The sequence below is a fragment of the Carcharhinus amblyrhynchos genome, chromosome 21 (assembly GCF_965287045.1).
Source record: "Carcharhinus amblyrhynchos chromosome 21, sCarAmb.v2.hapA, whole genome shotgun sequence".
Taxonomy (NCBI): Eukaryota; Metazoa; Chordata; class Chondrichthyes; order Carcharhiniformes; family Carcharhinidae; genus Carcharhinus; species Carcharhinus amblyrhynchos.
Window position 1 is genome coordinate 49024889 of NC_137344.1, and position 14919 is coordinate 49039807.

The following is a 14919-nucleotide window of genomic DNA, read 5'->3' on the forward strand; positions in this document are numbered from 1 at the left end:
CTGCCCAAGTCATGGGGGAAAAACATAGAACACTTGATGGGTTGAAAGTTGATAGAGGAGGCAATAGAAAGACTTGGGCCAGAATGTTACCGTCCCACCCAGTACAGGAACTGTTGTGGGGGGACATGGACCATATAACGGCTCCACTAACCTCGGGCAGGATTTTCTGCTTTCGGCAAGTGCAGCTGGAAAATCTTGCCCTTAAAAGTTAATAAGACATCAGAAGGGGATAAGATACGCTAAAGGAAACAAGGGAAGTAAAGGCTGAAATTGCAGAGGAACTGACCCTAATCTTCCTTGGATACCAGTGTGGTAAGCACAGTGAGAAGTCTCACAACACCAGGTGCTTACCCCAGTCCAGCGTTGGACTGGGGTAAGCACAGTAAGAAGTCTCACAACAGCAGGTAAAAGTCCAACAGGTTTATTTGGTAGCACAAGCTTTCAGAGTGTTGCTCCTTCTTCACCTGATAACCCTGTTGGACTTTTACCTGCTGTTGTGAGACTTCTTACTGTGCTTACCCCAGTCCAACGCTGGCATCTCCACAACAAGCATGGTGTCAGAGGACTGGAGAATTGCAAACGTTACAAAGGATAGTAAGGATAAGCTCAGCAACTACAGGTCAGTTAGCTTAACCTTGACGATGGGAAAGCTTTTAGAAACAATACTTCGAGGAAAAAAATGAATTGTGAATGGTTAAATGCAGATTAATTACTAATTAACACAGATTTGTTAAGGGATGTGTTTAACTAATTTGCTTGAGATTTTTGATGAGTTAACAGAGCGGGTTGCTGAGGGTAATGCAATTGCTGTGATGCACACGGAATTCCAAAAGGCATTTGATAAAGTGTTACGTAACTGCCTTGTGAGCAAAGTTAGATCTTATGGAATAAAAGGGACTGCAATATTATGGATACAAAATTGGCTGAATTTCAGGAAGTATGAATCGTTGTTTCTCAGACTAGAGAAAGGTTTATAGTGGATGTCCCAGGAGTTTGATATTAGCACATATGTTCTTCCTGATATATATTAATGACCTAGACTTTGGTGCATCTGGCACCAAATTTCAAAATTGTCGATGACACAAAACTTGGAAATATTGTAAACTGCAAGGAAGATCATGTTAAACTTCAAGGGGAATTAGGCAGACTGGTGAAATGGGTGGGCAAATAGATTAAATTTAATGCAGAGAAATGCAAACTGATTTATTTTGGTTGGAAGAACAAGAAGGGGCAATATAAAATAAAGGTAAAATTCTAAACAGGATGCAGCAGCAGAGGCACCTAGAGACTTGTGTGCACAAATGATTGAATCACAGAATCACAAAATTGTGGCAGTGCAGAAGGAGGCCATTTGGCCCTTTGTGTCTGCATCAGCTCTCCAAACTAGCATCATGACTTAATGCCATTCACCTGCCTCTTCGCAGTACCTTTGCACATTGTTTCTATTCACCTACTGAAGCTGGCAGGGTAGGTTGAGAGAGTAGTTAATAAAGTTTATGGGATTCTTGGCTTTAGAAATAGGGGCATACAGTACAAAAGCAAGAAAATTATGATAAACCTGTATAAAATACTGCTTCAGCCTCAACCTGACTGTTGCTACCACTTTTGGGCACCACATTTCAGGAAGTTTGTGAAGGCATTAGGGAGGGTGCAGAACATCATCGGGGAGGAAGATGAAGAACTGTGGATAGATTGGAGAAGCTGAGGCTGTTCTCTTTGAAGCAGGGAAGGTTGGGAAGTGATTTTATAGATGTGTTCAGAATCAAAAGGGGATTCGGCAGAGTAGGTCAGGAGAAACTGCTCCAATAGGTGGAAAGATCAGGGGACAACGATTTAAGGTGATTGGCAAAAGTAGCAACATGAGAAAAGCCTTTTAATAGTATGGTGTACTGGCCTTCATTAATCGAGGGATTGAGTTTAGGAGTCGGGAGGTAATGCTGGAACTTTATAAGACCCTTGTCAGGCCTCATTTGGAGTATTGTGCGCAGTTCTGGTCGCCTCACTATAGGAAAGATGTAGAAGCTATTGAAAGGGTGCAGAGGAGATTTACAAGGATGTTGCCTGGACTGGGAGGCATGCCTTATGAAGTTAGGTTGAGGGAGCTGGGACTCTTTTCCCTGGAGAGACGAAGGTTGAGAGGCGACCTGATAGAAGTTTACAAAATGTTGAGAGGAATAGATAGGGTGGACTCTCAGAGGCTATTTCCCCGGTTTGAAATGGTTGCTACGAGAGGACACAGATTTAAGGTGCGGGGAGGGAGGTTCAGAAGTGATGTTAGGGGTAAGTTTTTCACTCAGAGGGTGGTGAGTGAATGGAATCGGCTGCCGTCAGTGGTGGTGGAGGCGAACTCGCTGGGGTCTTTTAAAAGACTTCTGGATGAGTATATGGGGTTTAATGAGATTGAGGGTTATAGATAGGTCTGTAGGTTGGTAGGTGATGTGATCGGCGCAACTTGTGGGCCGAAGGGCCTGTTTGTGCTGTAGTGTTCTATGTTCTATGTAATACAGTGAGAGATTAAGGTCTGGGGAGCAGCATCTGAGAGTGGTGGAGGTAGATTTAATTGTGGCTTTCAGAGGGGAATCTGGTCATTTTCTGAGACAAAATAATTGCAGGGCTGGGGGAAGGTAAATTGTTCTTGCAGAGGGGTAGCACAGATACATTGAGCCAAATAGCCTCCTTCTGTAACCAGTCTTCATGATTCTATTATATCTGGTTTATAAGGAGCATACAGCATTGCGTACGCACACAAAGACACACAACTTGAACTGGTTCAATACTGTACCAGTGTACAAACAGAGCTAGAGAAAGAGATGTTTTTTAAGTCTTACCACTGTTTCTAAGAATAAAACCCTCAGATAGTTCTGGGTATGTTCTACATACCCAGTGTCCCTGGATTCCACAGGATTACTCTCAGCTACAGGTTCCTTTACTGCGGTGATTGTGCTCTGCCCAGGTGCACCAGGTGATCCATCCTTTTTGCTGTTCAACAAGAAAACATTTCAACAGCTTAATGGGTGTAGGGAAATAAAAAAAGCTTTCAAAGCTCCACCTACCAAATATTACTGACGTGCGTGCAGCAGTAGACTTTTAACATTTACTAACTGCCAGGGGAACTTGGTCCTTGGGGTGTCACATCAAACAATCTGCCAGCATAGTTGGCAACATTTCTGTTTTCCTAACTCAAATCAGCTGCTTACCATAAGCTTATCGTTGCATCTACAACATCACCCACTGCCTGGGATTGGGATTCTTTAGTTTGAGATTTCTTTCGAGCCAATGCCTCCTTCAGCCAATCATCTTCTCCTACACTCGACAAGTCTGCTTTTGATGTGGATGGTGCAGATCTGACCAGTGTCTTGTCAATCGTTTTTGATGCAGATGGAGGACGGTCTGCTGAGTAAGGCCTCTTGCTCTGGTTGTGGCTGGCTGGAAGATTTGACTCAGACTTTGCTTTGTGGAACATGCTCCCTTTCTGCTTATCTGTGGCTGGCGTTTGATTATCTAGATCAGGAATTGCATCATCTTTCAGCCCTAGCCAGTCAGCAGCACTCTTATTTCCACGCGCCAGTGTTGGGGTTGTCGGTGTTGGAGTGGTCTCTTTGGGTTTCTGGCCAATTGTGGAGCTGCCATCACCCTCTGGGCTAAATCTGCAGAAGGCAAAAATATCACAATTAAAACATGTATCATCCAAACACATCAAAACCATTGCAAGTAAAACAAAGCATGGTGCAACTTCAACCCGACCCCCACCTCCCTTCCCCAACTCCACACATCCCCTCCCCAATCCCAACCCAAACTTTCTGCCATGCAGCAACAGAGGGACTCTTCCCATAGGCGGAAGGAAGAGCCAAGGTACAAATCAACAACAAAGCTTGGCTTGATAGGATGGAGGTGGTCATGTGAATACCATATCGACTGCCATGGTTTAAATGTACAGGGTCCTAGTGAACGCACCCTCTTGGATGAAGACCTATTCATTGATGAATGAATGGCCCTGTCTTTTGAAATGGCTGAATCGCGTATCAAGACAGGGCAATGATTGACTGGGGCTTACTGAAAACCTAGCCAATTTCCGATTAACTGCTGCAGAGCAACACACTGATCAGAATGGCAATTATTGCTGCTTATTTTGGTAGGAAGAAAAGGCTTCCTATCTGTCCCCTCCGGGTGAATGAGGTACCTCACTGACTGGCGTCTGGACTGACGATCCTCTGGGGTTGTGACCACAGTGGGATGGTAGGAACCGAAGGTGAAGTCATCCAAAAAGTCTTCCTTTTCTGAGCAGAAGACAACGACAGTCAGTCACTGACAGCAGTCATCTGATTAACAGGTGCTCCCCACCTAGCACCTCACATTCAATTGCACCTTTTTCCCATTTCTTATTCTAAGGAAGTCATTCAAATGCAAAATGAAAGCCACTGTAGAAGAAGACGCCCTACTTTCTCCAGGCAACTAGGATGGGCCTAGTCCTTCACATCCAGGGAACAAATCGCCTGGGTAGCTGAAGAAGAAAACAAAGCTAAAATGAGGCAGCAAATGTGAGACTTTCTACCAGGTTTACACATTAATTGAGACATTGAAGCTTCCAGAAATAGTAATTAATAAACAAACATGGACTACTAAAGGACAGCCATTTGTTTAGCACAATTCGTGTTTGACAAACTTGATTATGTTTTTTGATAAGTTGGACGAAGGCAGTGCAAATGATATTACATACATGGAGTTCCAAAAGGTACTTGAAATTCAAGCCTATGGGATAAAAAGCATGAATACAAAATTGGCTAAGGGATAGGAAACAGAAGATAGTGATGAATGGCTGTTTTTTGATTGGAGTTCCCTATAGTTCAGTACCAGGGCCACTGCTGTTTTTGATACACAATGGCGATGTGGAGCTGGGCACACAAAGTATAATTTAAAAATCTGCAGGTACAGATTCAATGGGCAAAAGGGCCTGTTCTGCGATGTATGATCCTATGATTGAATGACATGAAACTTGCAAAGTGCAATAAACACTGAGAAAGGTAGCAATGGACTTCAAGAGAACATCGCTGTGGAATGAGCAGATACGTGACAAATTAAATTCACCCAGGAAGGTATGAGGTGATAAGTTGTTCCCGCTGGCTGAAGAATCAATAATGAGAGGAAAGAACCAGAAGCAACTTTAGGAAAAACTTCTTTGCACAACAATTTGGAATATAGGGGGCAATAGAGATTCAGTTGTAGTGTTCAAAAGAGAATTGAATAAATACTTGAAGGAGAAAATTGTAGAAAGTGGGGAATAAAAAGGAAGTAGGACTAACCAATTTGCACTTTCAAAGTGCAGACTCGACAGGCCAAACAGCCTCCTTTTATGCTGTACTATTCCAAAATGTGTTGGAGGGGGAGGAGGAGGGGGAAGTGTCTGAAACAGAAACTTCCTTCCCATTTATAGGGAGAAATGAGTACAATATAATTCAACAGAAGATGACGAATTGTGAATTCACGAGCTGTGCCATCAATTGTTCAGATTTAAAATAACCCAGTTGGTTCATCAGCACGCAAACAGAGAGTGATTATTAATTTGAGTACAGAGGTTTAATTATTGTTCTGATGTATTCCCATCTTCCTCTGTTATTGCTGACTGACCTGCCATGTTTATTTAGTTAAATCCCTTGTTTGGACTATTTTCAGGAACTTCTGTTTCTCTGACACCACCTGACCCCCACATTCTCCCCAACTCTACCTCCTTGAATCAGGTATATCCTTCCTCAAATGTGATCACCGGAAGTTATACTAAAGAGGCTTCCATTGTAAGTCATGCTGAACAAATAGTATGCTTTGGTTTCACAGACAGGTAACTTTGTGGTGAGAATTACCTCGAGTCTTTTTGTACTTTGGATCTAGTTTAAATTCTTTTCTTTCTCCAGTTGTAGGTCGCTCAAGGAGCTTTTTGGCTGTCCCTCTCCCCAATAATTCATCCATCTTTGAGCGAGCAGGACGTGGTGTTTCTCTAACACAGAAAATAAACTTTTAATTTAGTTTTCACTGTACTAATACATGTGACAATCATAAATCAAATCAAAGAAACAGGCAAAATCTAAGAGTGCGGGCTAAATGAGGGTCAATAGAATCTACCACTATATAATACGTGCTCACCAATTTAGTTCCCTTTGTGAGTGGTGTCTTGGTGCAGCAACTGACATGAGTAGAACTTTCACCTTGAGGTGAGATAGCTGACCACACCCAATCATACATGGTCAGCCAACTGACCATGCACATCCGAGAAGGCTGATCAACTGTGAAGTGGGGCAGGAAGTTGCCAATCCCACCATTATCTCACAGGGTCAAAGATCTAGCATTAGCAGCATTCAGACAGGCACCTACTCCCTGCAAGCTAGTAACTTCATACTGCTTGTTTGAGAGGAGGGTTTGGAATGGAAACTTGCTGCTACCCCCTCTCCACTCACCACACTCAGATCCCTGGAGCTGTTGCCACCCCCTGACTACCTGTGGATCCTAATCACCTGCTGTCGCTTCATTAGAAGTGACAGCAGGTTATCAGGGCAATGATCAGACGATGAATGGCCCCACGAAATACCGATAACTCCCTGCAGGTTCTCGCCGGGTTATCAGCAGGGGATCCTGTTTCCCAGCAATGGTAGCATATTACCTACCCACCTGGTGAAGGCAGTCTGCACAAAGATTCCCACAGAATTGGCAGCTGTGGGGTTCACAAGAAAGACTGGGTTCAATGCTGCAAACGGATCACTGACCTCCTGCGCTTGGTGAATAGCTAAGTGACACAGTGTGGTCACCGCAAAAGATACTCGTGGTTACATCAAACAATGCCATCAAAACCTGGCTTCCACACACATCAACAGCCAGGTCTTCTGAGGATATTCCTGTCATCGAGGAGTGATCTCTGGAGCTGCAAAGGGGGAGCAAACAGTTCTGGTACCTGTGAGCGATTGGGAACAAATGAGCCATGACAGCTCTCCGAGTACAAGTCTGCAGGATTTGTTTTTGGGGTCACATCCCAGCTGCACATTGATGGACCAAACCCATTTCAACTTAGGAATGCTGCTGGCTGTTCCCAGGGAGCTCTCAGCACCATGTATGCTATGGATTGTCCTTAATTATGTGTAGAAATCCCGTAATACAGCGAGACAGAGGGGGCGCTGGCGAGCACATTAGCACAATGGTTTTCACTGCTGCTTCACAGCTCCAGGGACCTGGGTTCAATTCCTGGCTCGGCTCACTGTCTGTGTGGAGTTTGCATATTCTCCTCGTGTCTGCATGGGTTTCCTCCGGGTGCTCCAGTTTCCTCCCACAATCCAAAGATGTGCGGGTTCGGTTGATTGGCCATACTAAAATTGCCCCTTAGTGTCCTGAGATGCTTAGTTTAGAGCGGGTTAAACATGTAGGGATATGCGGGTAGGGCCTGGGTGGGATTGTGTTCAGTGCAGACTCGATGGGCCGAAAGGCCTCCTTCTGCACTGTAGGGTTCTATGATTCTATGAAATCCAGCAGCTCTGGCTGCCTGGCTTTCAGGGTCTGAACATAGAACATTACAGCACAAACAGGCCCTTCGGCCCACAAGTTGCGCTGATCATATCCCTACCTACCAGGCCTGTCTATAACCCTCAATCCCATTAAATCCCATGTACTCATCCAGAAGTCTCTTAAAAGACCCCAACGAGTTCACCTCCACCACCATCGATGGCAGCCAATTCTACTCACCCACTACCCTCTGAGTGAAAAACTTACCTGACATCTCCTCTGTACTTGCTCCCTAGCACCTTAAACCTGTGTCCTCTCGTAGCGACCATTTCAGCCCTGGGAAATAGCCTCTGAGAATCCACCCTATCTATACCTCTCAACATCTTATAAACCTCTATCAGGTCACCTCTCAACCTTCGTCTCTCCAGGGAGAAAAGACTGAGCTCCCTCAACCTATCTTCATAAGGCATGCCACCCAATCCAGGCAACATCCTTGTAAATCTCCTCTGCACCCTTTCAATAGCTTCCACACCCTTCTTGTAGTGAGGTGACCAGAACTGCGCACAGTACTCCAAGTGGGGTCTGACAAGGGTCTTATAAAGTTGCAGCATTATTTCCCAACTCCTAAACTCAATCCCTCGATTAATAAGGGCCAGTACACCATACGCCTTCTTGACCACATCCTCCACCTGTGAGGCCGATTTATGAGTTCTATGGACCCGGACGCCAAGGTCCTTCTGATCCTCTACACTGCTAAGAGTCCTACCCTTGATATTATACTCCTGTGGTGAATCACATATCTTTCACCCTTTTAACATGGCATTGGTGAACTCCCTTAAACATGTGTATGTGGCTGGCTGGAAGATGCCACATGGACCTTAGAACATCCCAGTAATGTAGAAATTCAAGGCAGCAATACTGTTAAACGCTACTGGGATGGTAGGTCTTCCTGCAGAAACTGACATAGGTCAGCGACTGACTGCGTGACATCCTCAGCCATCTTTAACACTGCCTCTCTGACATGTGCAGACAGTCACACCTGTGACATATTCAATCACACGTTATGACTTGATGTCTCATTGGCCCAGATTACCAATATCCTAACCTGCCTGATCCTCTGCTGCTGCCCATTGTCCTTCTGGTCATTGTTGTGCATGGCCCTGGGCCATCCTGTGCTGTCTCCTCTCCTCCTTCTGCACAGCATCAAAAAGCACTGGGTGCACGAGAGCCATCCTCTCTACCTGAAGTAAACTGCACTATAGTATTCTGTGATTCTCTAATCTGTGTTGAGGCATGTCACAAGTAAGTGTTTGGACACATATTTTTGAACCAGTCAACAGTCTCCATAGTTCACACTTACTCCTCCACCTTCTTTTCTTTCTTTGGTGTTTTAGGACTATCGCCAAACCCAAGTGCATCCATAAGGTCATCTCCTTCATCATCAAAGAACAATTCATCCTTCTTCTTGGTACTGGGCATGCCTGGAACAGAAGCAGAGTTGAAGGACACTGTGAGACGCATATACAAATATTCATATATCTAAGATTGTCGGTGACTGAAGAACTTTTCAAACTTTCTGATCCTTTGGACTGAGCTCACCTATTTTGAACATTCTTTCAAATGAGCCCCCTCATCATTGTACCAGCCCAGAGTAGCGCAACCTTACACAGTCAGAGTAAATCTACAGCACACAGAGAGAGAGGTATTCCACTATAACATTTTGCGTATTGCAGTCCTTGGTCAAAACTGAACTGAAAAAAAGAACTTCCATTTATATAGACACATCGGGTGGGATTTTTTGACCTCGCTCACCTCGAAACTGGAAAATCCTACCCGACGGCAACGGACATTTCCATGGTCGAGCCCTCACCCGCTATGATTCTTGTGGCGGATGGGACGGGAAAATTCATCCCAAGGTCTTCAAAGCCAATGATGTGCTTTTGAAATGTAGGGAAATCTGCCAACCATTTTACAAATGGCAAACAGCCCACTAACCTGCTTCTGACAACGCTGGTTGAGGGATAAGTATAAATATAAAATCCTCCCAGTTGGTGATCTGGCCTTTTTTTTAACTAAATGAAGTGTTTTTGTCAAGAAACACATTTTCTCGATACCTTTCTCCTCTTTTTTGCGTGTTGGCAGGTCGACATTTGAAGGGCTTGATTTTCGTCCAGACACCACCGTTTTCTTTGGTTCCACTTCTTCATCAGATAGAACTCCTGCCAGTGGATCATCTATATCTGGAAAGGAGATAGGAAGACCATTTAGAGAGGAATCTTTATTACAACCATCACTTTAGAAACTACTCAGCAGAATGCATCAATGGAACTTTGGAGCAGCCTCTGGCTGCATTGGACAGCCAATGACAGCACACTGCTGGGAATGAGGTAATCTCCAGTGGATAGGTAGACTGGAGCACAGGAATAACAGCAAGTGTCTCAGTGTCTATACTGTTAGATATGCATCACTAAGGCAAAATCCAAATTCAGCTTCAGATTCCATTCCCCCTCATCCGATAGTGCTGGTTCTAGCTAGGCTTCAGTTCCAAGCACACTTGGCTGAATGGCTCAGGTATGCACTCAGGGGAGTCCCAGTTTTAAATGCAGAAGGAAAATAGTGAGTTAAAATATAAGACATCACTAAAGCTTACTTAGGAATAACATTTATTTAAAATTTCCAACCTAATGCAGGAAGAAATAGCCACGCAAGTGTGCACAAAGAGACAAGGAGCATGGGTGCATAATACTAGGAGATGGGAAGTAGGAACATCTATAGTACCAAAGTGAAATCTTCTCAGGACAGTACAGTCTTTTCTGTTACCCTCAAATATTGGAATTTATCAGATCATTTGAAGTGGCCACAACTGAAATAAAAGGTTTAGACTGTACATTTCAATCAACTCTCACAAACTTGTGCTATCAGCTATGAGCAGAAATGCATTGAGGAACTGGGATTAGGCTTTGGGAAAAGGGTGAAGGGTTTCACAAAGATATTTGTGCTGAAACAACACCAAAGCGTTTTCAGCCTGGGAGGAAGTACAGTTCCTGGACACCCAAGCTGCGACTGAAAGAACATGGGAAGAACACGCCCCCTGTTCGACAGTATGTTTACCTTGCTTTGTAGCTTTCACACCAACATCCTCCTCATCTGGAGTTTTGCGTTGAATCAAACATGCAGAAAAAAATTTTATGTTGTTGAACAAAGCATGATCACTCCAAGAGAGATCCCCAAGGTATGTCCTGACAACAGAGATTCTACTGCACAATTACATCCAATACATGAGGCACAATCTAGCAGCCACATTAGCCAAGGTACAAATCCCATAATGGCTTCTAAATTTTGCATACGATTTAAAAGTTTGCACAGGTGAGATCTCAATTTAAGACCCTTGACAATGATGTAATCAGATTTACGCCCAAAAAAGGATACAAAACTGATTTCCGTACATTTTTAATAATGTATCGTGTAGTTGCTGGGCTTGATGACTTAACACCCGACCATGACATTTCTTCCCCCAGGCTGTGTGGCATCACCCCAACACTAATTACGAATGACCAGGGGCACAAAGGCACTTGTAGTCCCTGAAGGTTGAGGGATATTGCCCATTGGTACCCTGGCAATGTTCCCTAGTAGTGCCCTCTGTGGGGGTCAGTGCTGGGGGCACTACTGGGAAGGTTACACTCCTCCATTAGGGGGAAGGTTCCCCTTCTGCATGTTGTTGGGATCGAGGAAGAGGAGGGCTGATTTCCTCTTATCCCCTGGAAGGTCCTGAGGTCCACTGCTGGGTGGGGGAGGGCACCTTAAATTTAACTTTGACATTGGGGTCCCATTTAAAAAACAGCACTTTGATCTCAGATTCCTGGCATTGCTAGGCCCTGTCCCTCCAGTTAGCTGTGTGGTCCTGGTCAGCGCTCTGAAATTACACAGAGCACCATTAATCAGGTGAGAAAAGGTGACTGTGAAGCTGATGAGTTTCACACGTTTTGTGCCATTTTGGAAAGATTATTGGCCTGTACTGTTCATGATCTCATGAACAATACAATCTGGAGTTAAATGTGACTTTGTACGTTAGTGTAAAATGAGTGACAGCAAATTGGCAACACTCCGCAAGTCAAAAAAAAAGAAAAATGTGGAGAAATGAGACATTCACTATCGTTCCTTTTACACTATCACACAAAGTTACATTTGTCTTCCTGAAGCTTTAACCACTATTTTCATGGTGATTTTTCAGTACAAAAGAACAGCCACACAGAAAATAAGGACTTACATAACTCTAAATGTTTTTCTTATGCCCTAACCAGACTCAATCAGATTTTATATCTCTATCACAAAGTTGTTACACTGCAGAAGGAAGCCTATTCGCCCATTATGTCTGCACTGGCTCTTCAAATGAGCATCATGACTTAGTGGCATTCCTTGCTTTTCCCCTATTCCCCTGCACGTTGTTTCGATTCAAATAATCATCTAATGTCCTATTGAATGCCCACACTTCCAGGCAGAGTGTTCCAGACCCAAACCACTCGCTGCTGCAAGAAAAAGATTTTTTTCAACATCACATTTGCTTCTTTTGCAAATTGCTTCAAATCTGTGCCCTCTTATTCTTGATCCTTTTACGGGGAACAGTTTCTCCTTATCTTCTCTACCTCTCATGATTTTGAACATCTCAACCAGATTTTCTCTTAGTCCTCTTTTCTCCAAGGAGTACAGTCTGCAACTTCACCAACCTATTCTCATAACTGAAGTTTTTCATTTCTGGAAACATTCTTGTAAACCTCTTCTGCACTCTCTCCAATGCATTCACATCCATCCTATAATGTGGCACCCAGAACGGTACAGAGTACTACATCTGAAATCTAACTAATGCCTTTTATGAGTTCCACATAACCACCTTGCTCTTATACTCTGTGCCTCTGTTATTAAAGCCCAGAATATTATATGCTTTATTAAGTGCTCTTTCCACCTGGCCTGCCACCTTCAATGATGTCTGTACATATATACCCAGGCCCCTCTGCTCCAACAATTCCCCCTTAAGAATTTTACTCCTTATTTTATATTGTTTCTCCATGCTCTTCCTACCAAAATGCATCACCTTACACTTCTCTTCACTGAGCTTCATCTGCCACCTATCTGCCCACTCCACCAACTTGTCTATGTCCTTTTGTGTCATCTGCAAATTTTGAAGTTATTCCCTGCACACCAAGATTTAGATCATTAACATATCAGAAACAGGGCTCCAACCCTGGGGAACTCCATGACAAACCTCTCTCCAGCCTGAAAAATATTCATTGACTCCTGCTTCCTATTATTCAGCCAATTTTGTATCCACATTGCTAATGTCTCTTTTATTCCATGAGCTTCAACTTTTCTCATAACTTTGTTGTCTGGCACTATATTGAATATGTTCTGAAAGTCCAAGTACACCATATCAACAACATTACTCTAATCGACCCTTTCTGCTTCCTATTGTTCCTGAGGAGCAGTATCGAGAGGCAGCGATTTTTGGGCGTGAGAGGAGGCAGCAAACAGGTACATTTTTCTGTTTTTATTGTTTAACTTTTTATTTATAGTTTTAAAGTTGCGAGTTTCGGCAGTTTTTTTAAATTAGTTAGAAACCGGAAGTTGTCACTAGGACGCTTGCCGGTAGTTGTAGTTTTTTTTTCTCTCGGGTTTATAAGCACCTACCTCCATGTATCAGCCTCATTGTTCCTGAGGAGCAGTATCGAGAGGCAGCGATTTTTGGGCGTGAGAGGAGGCAGCAAACAGGTACATTTTTCTGTTTTTATTGTTTAACTTTTTATTTATAGTTTTAAAGTTGCGAGTTTCGGCGTTTTTTTTTTAAATTAGTTAGAAACCGGAAGTCGTCACTAGGACGCTTGCCGGTAGTTGTAGTTTTTTTTTCTCGGGCCCCTAACCCTATAAATTAGTGTAGAGAGGATACCCGATCCTCTACACTAGTAGAGAATCCCACCCTCCCACCTCCTCTAACCTAATTATAAGTGTGGGGAAAGTTTTTTTTTATTATATTTTTTATTTTTCTGCTGGTAATTGCTTCAGGGATGTCAGTTCAGGCAGTAAGCTGCATCTCCTGTGGGATGTATGTGGTGAGGGAATCTAGTAGTGTTTCAGGTGATTTTACTTGTAGGAAGTGTGTTAGATTGCAGCTTCTGGAGGAGCGTGTAAAGGAGCTGGAGGTGGAGTTAGAGGAACTCCGCATAATTCGGGAGGCGGAGGTGGAAATTGATAGGAGTTATAAGGAGATTGTCACTCCTAGAAATGAGTCTTGGGTCACTGCCAGGAAGAGGGGAAAGAAGCAATCGGGGGGACAATCCCCTGGGGCTGTTCCCCTCCAAAATAGGTTTTCAGTCCTGGAGGCTACAGTTGAGGAGGAATCAACTGGGGATAGCCAAAGGGAGCAGGCTGCTGGGGGTGAGCCTAGTGTGAAAGCTCAGGTGGTTAGGGGCTGTAAAAGATTGGGCCTCGTGATTGGGGACTCCACAGTTAAAGGGACAGATAAGAGAGTTGGAAGTAAAGGTAGGGACTCAGGGCTGGTGTGTTGCCTACCAGGGGCTGGGGTCCGGGATGTATCAGAAAGGATATTCAGGACTCTTAAGGGAGAGGGAGATCAACCCCAAGTTATAGTTCATGTGGGGACACATGACATAGGGAGGTTAAGGGAAGGGGATATTAAGCAGAGATTTATGGAGTTGGGGTGGAAGCTAAAGGCCAAGTCTGATAGAGTGGTTATCTCCGGACTCTTGCCTGTGCCACGGGATAGTTTAGAGAGGAATAGAGAGAGGGAAAGTTTGAACTCGTGGCTGAGGGGTTGGTGCAGGAGGGAGGGGTTCAGGTACTTGAGCAATTGGGGCTCATTCTGGGGAAGGTGGGACCTCTATAAGAGGGATGGTCTACACCTGAATCAGAGGGGGACCAATATCCTGGGGGGGTAAATTTGCTAAGGCTATGCAGGGAGGTTTAAACTGATTCGGAGGGGGGGTGGGATCCTGAGTAGAGGGGTTGAAAGTGAGGGGGGCATAGATGGGGACTGCAATGCACAGCATCGCAGGGGTGGGGTGGAGCAGGGTTTGAAATGCATATACTTTAATGCGAGGAGTATTCGCAATAAAGTGGATGAACTTGCAGCGTGGATCAGTACCTGGGACTTCGATGTTGTGGCCATTTCAGAGACATGGATAGAGCAGGGGCAGGAATGGTTGCTGCAGGTCCCGGGGTTCAAATGTTTCAGTCGGAGTAGAGAAGGAGGTGGGGTGGGGGGGGGAGGGGTAGCATTATTGGTCAGGGATTGTATCACAGTGTCAGAGAGGAAGTTTGATGAGGACTTGTCTGTTGAGGTAGTATGGGCAGAGATTAGAAATAGGAGAGGAGAGGTCACCCTGTTGGGAGTCTTTTATAGACCTCCTAAAAGTTCTAGAGAGGTTGAGG

General features: G+C 44.3%; 1 protein-coding gene across 6 annotated transcripts in view; it reads right to left on the reverse strand.

The window, feature by feature from the left end:
- fbf1 (Fas binding factor 1) overlaps positions 1-14919 on the reverse strand; it is an 81255-nt gene that overhangs the window by 41202 nt on the left and 25134 nt on the right. For 4 of the 6 annotated variants that reach the window (XM_080209118.1, XM_080209120.1, XM_080209116.1 and 1 more), the window contains 7 exons: positions 10591-10626; positions 9594-9719; positions 8840-8960; positions 5856-5989; positions 4181-4277; positions 3198-3647; positions 2881-2979 (listed from right to left, as the gene is read on the reverse strand). In XM_080209118.1, the coding sequence (XP_080065244.1) occupies positions 2881-2979; positions 3198-3647; positions 4181-4277; positions 5856-5989; positions 8840-8960; positions 9594-9719; positions 10591-10626 (1063 nt within the window). The remainder of the gene's footprint in view (positions 1-2880; positions 2980-3197; positions 3648-4180; positions 4278-5855; positions 5990-8839; positions 8961-9593; positions 9720-10590; positions 10627-14919) is intronic. The other 2 variants (XM_080209121.1, XM_080209119.1) reach the window with 1 other exon arrangement.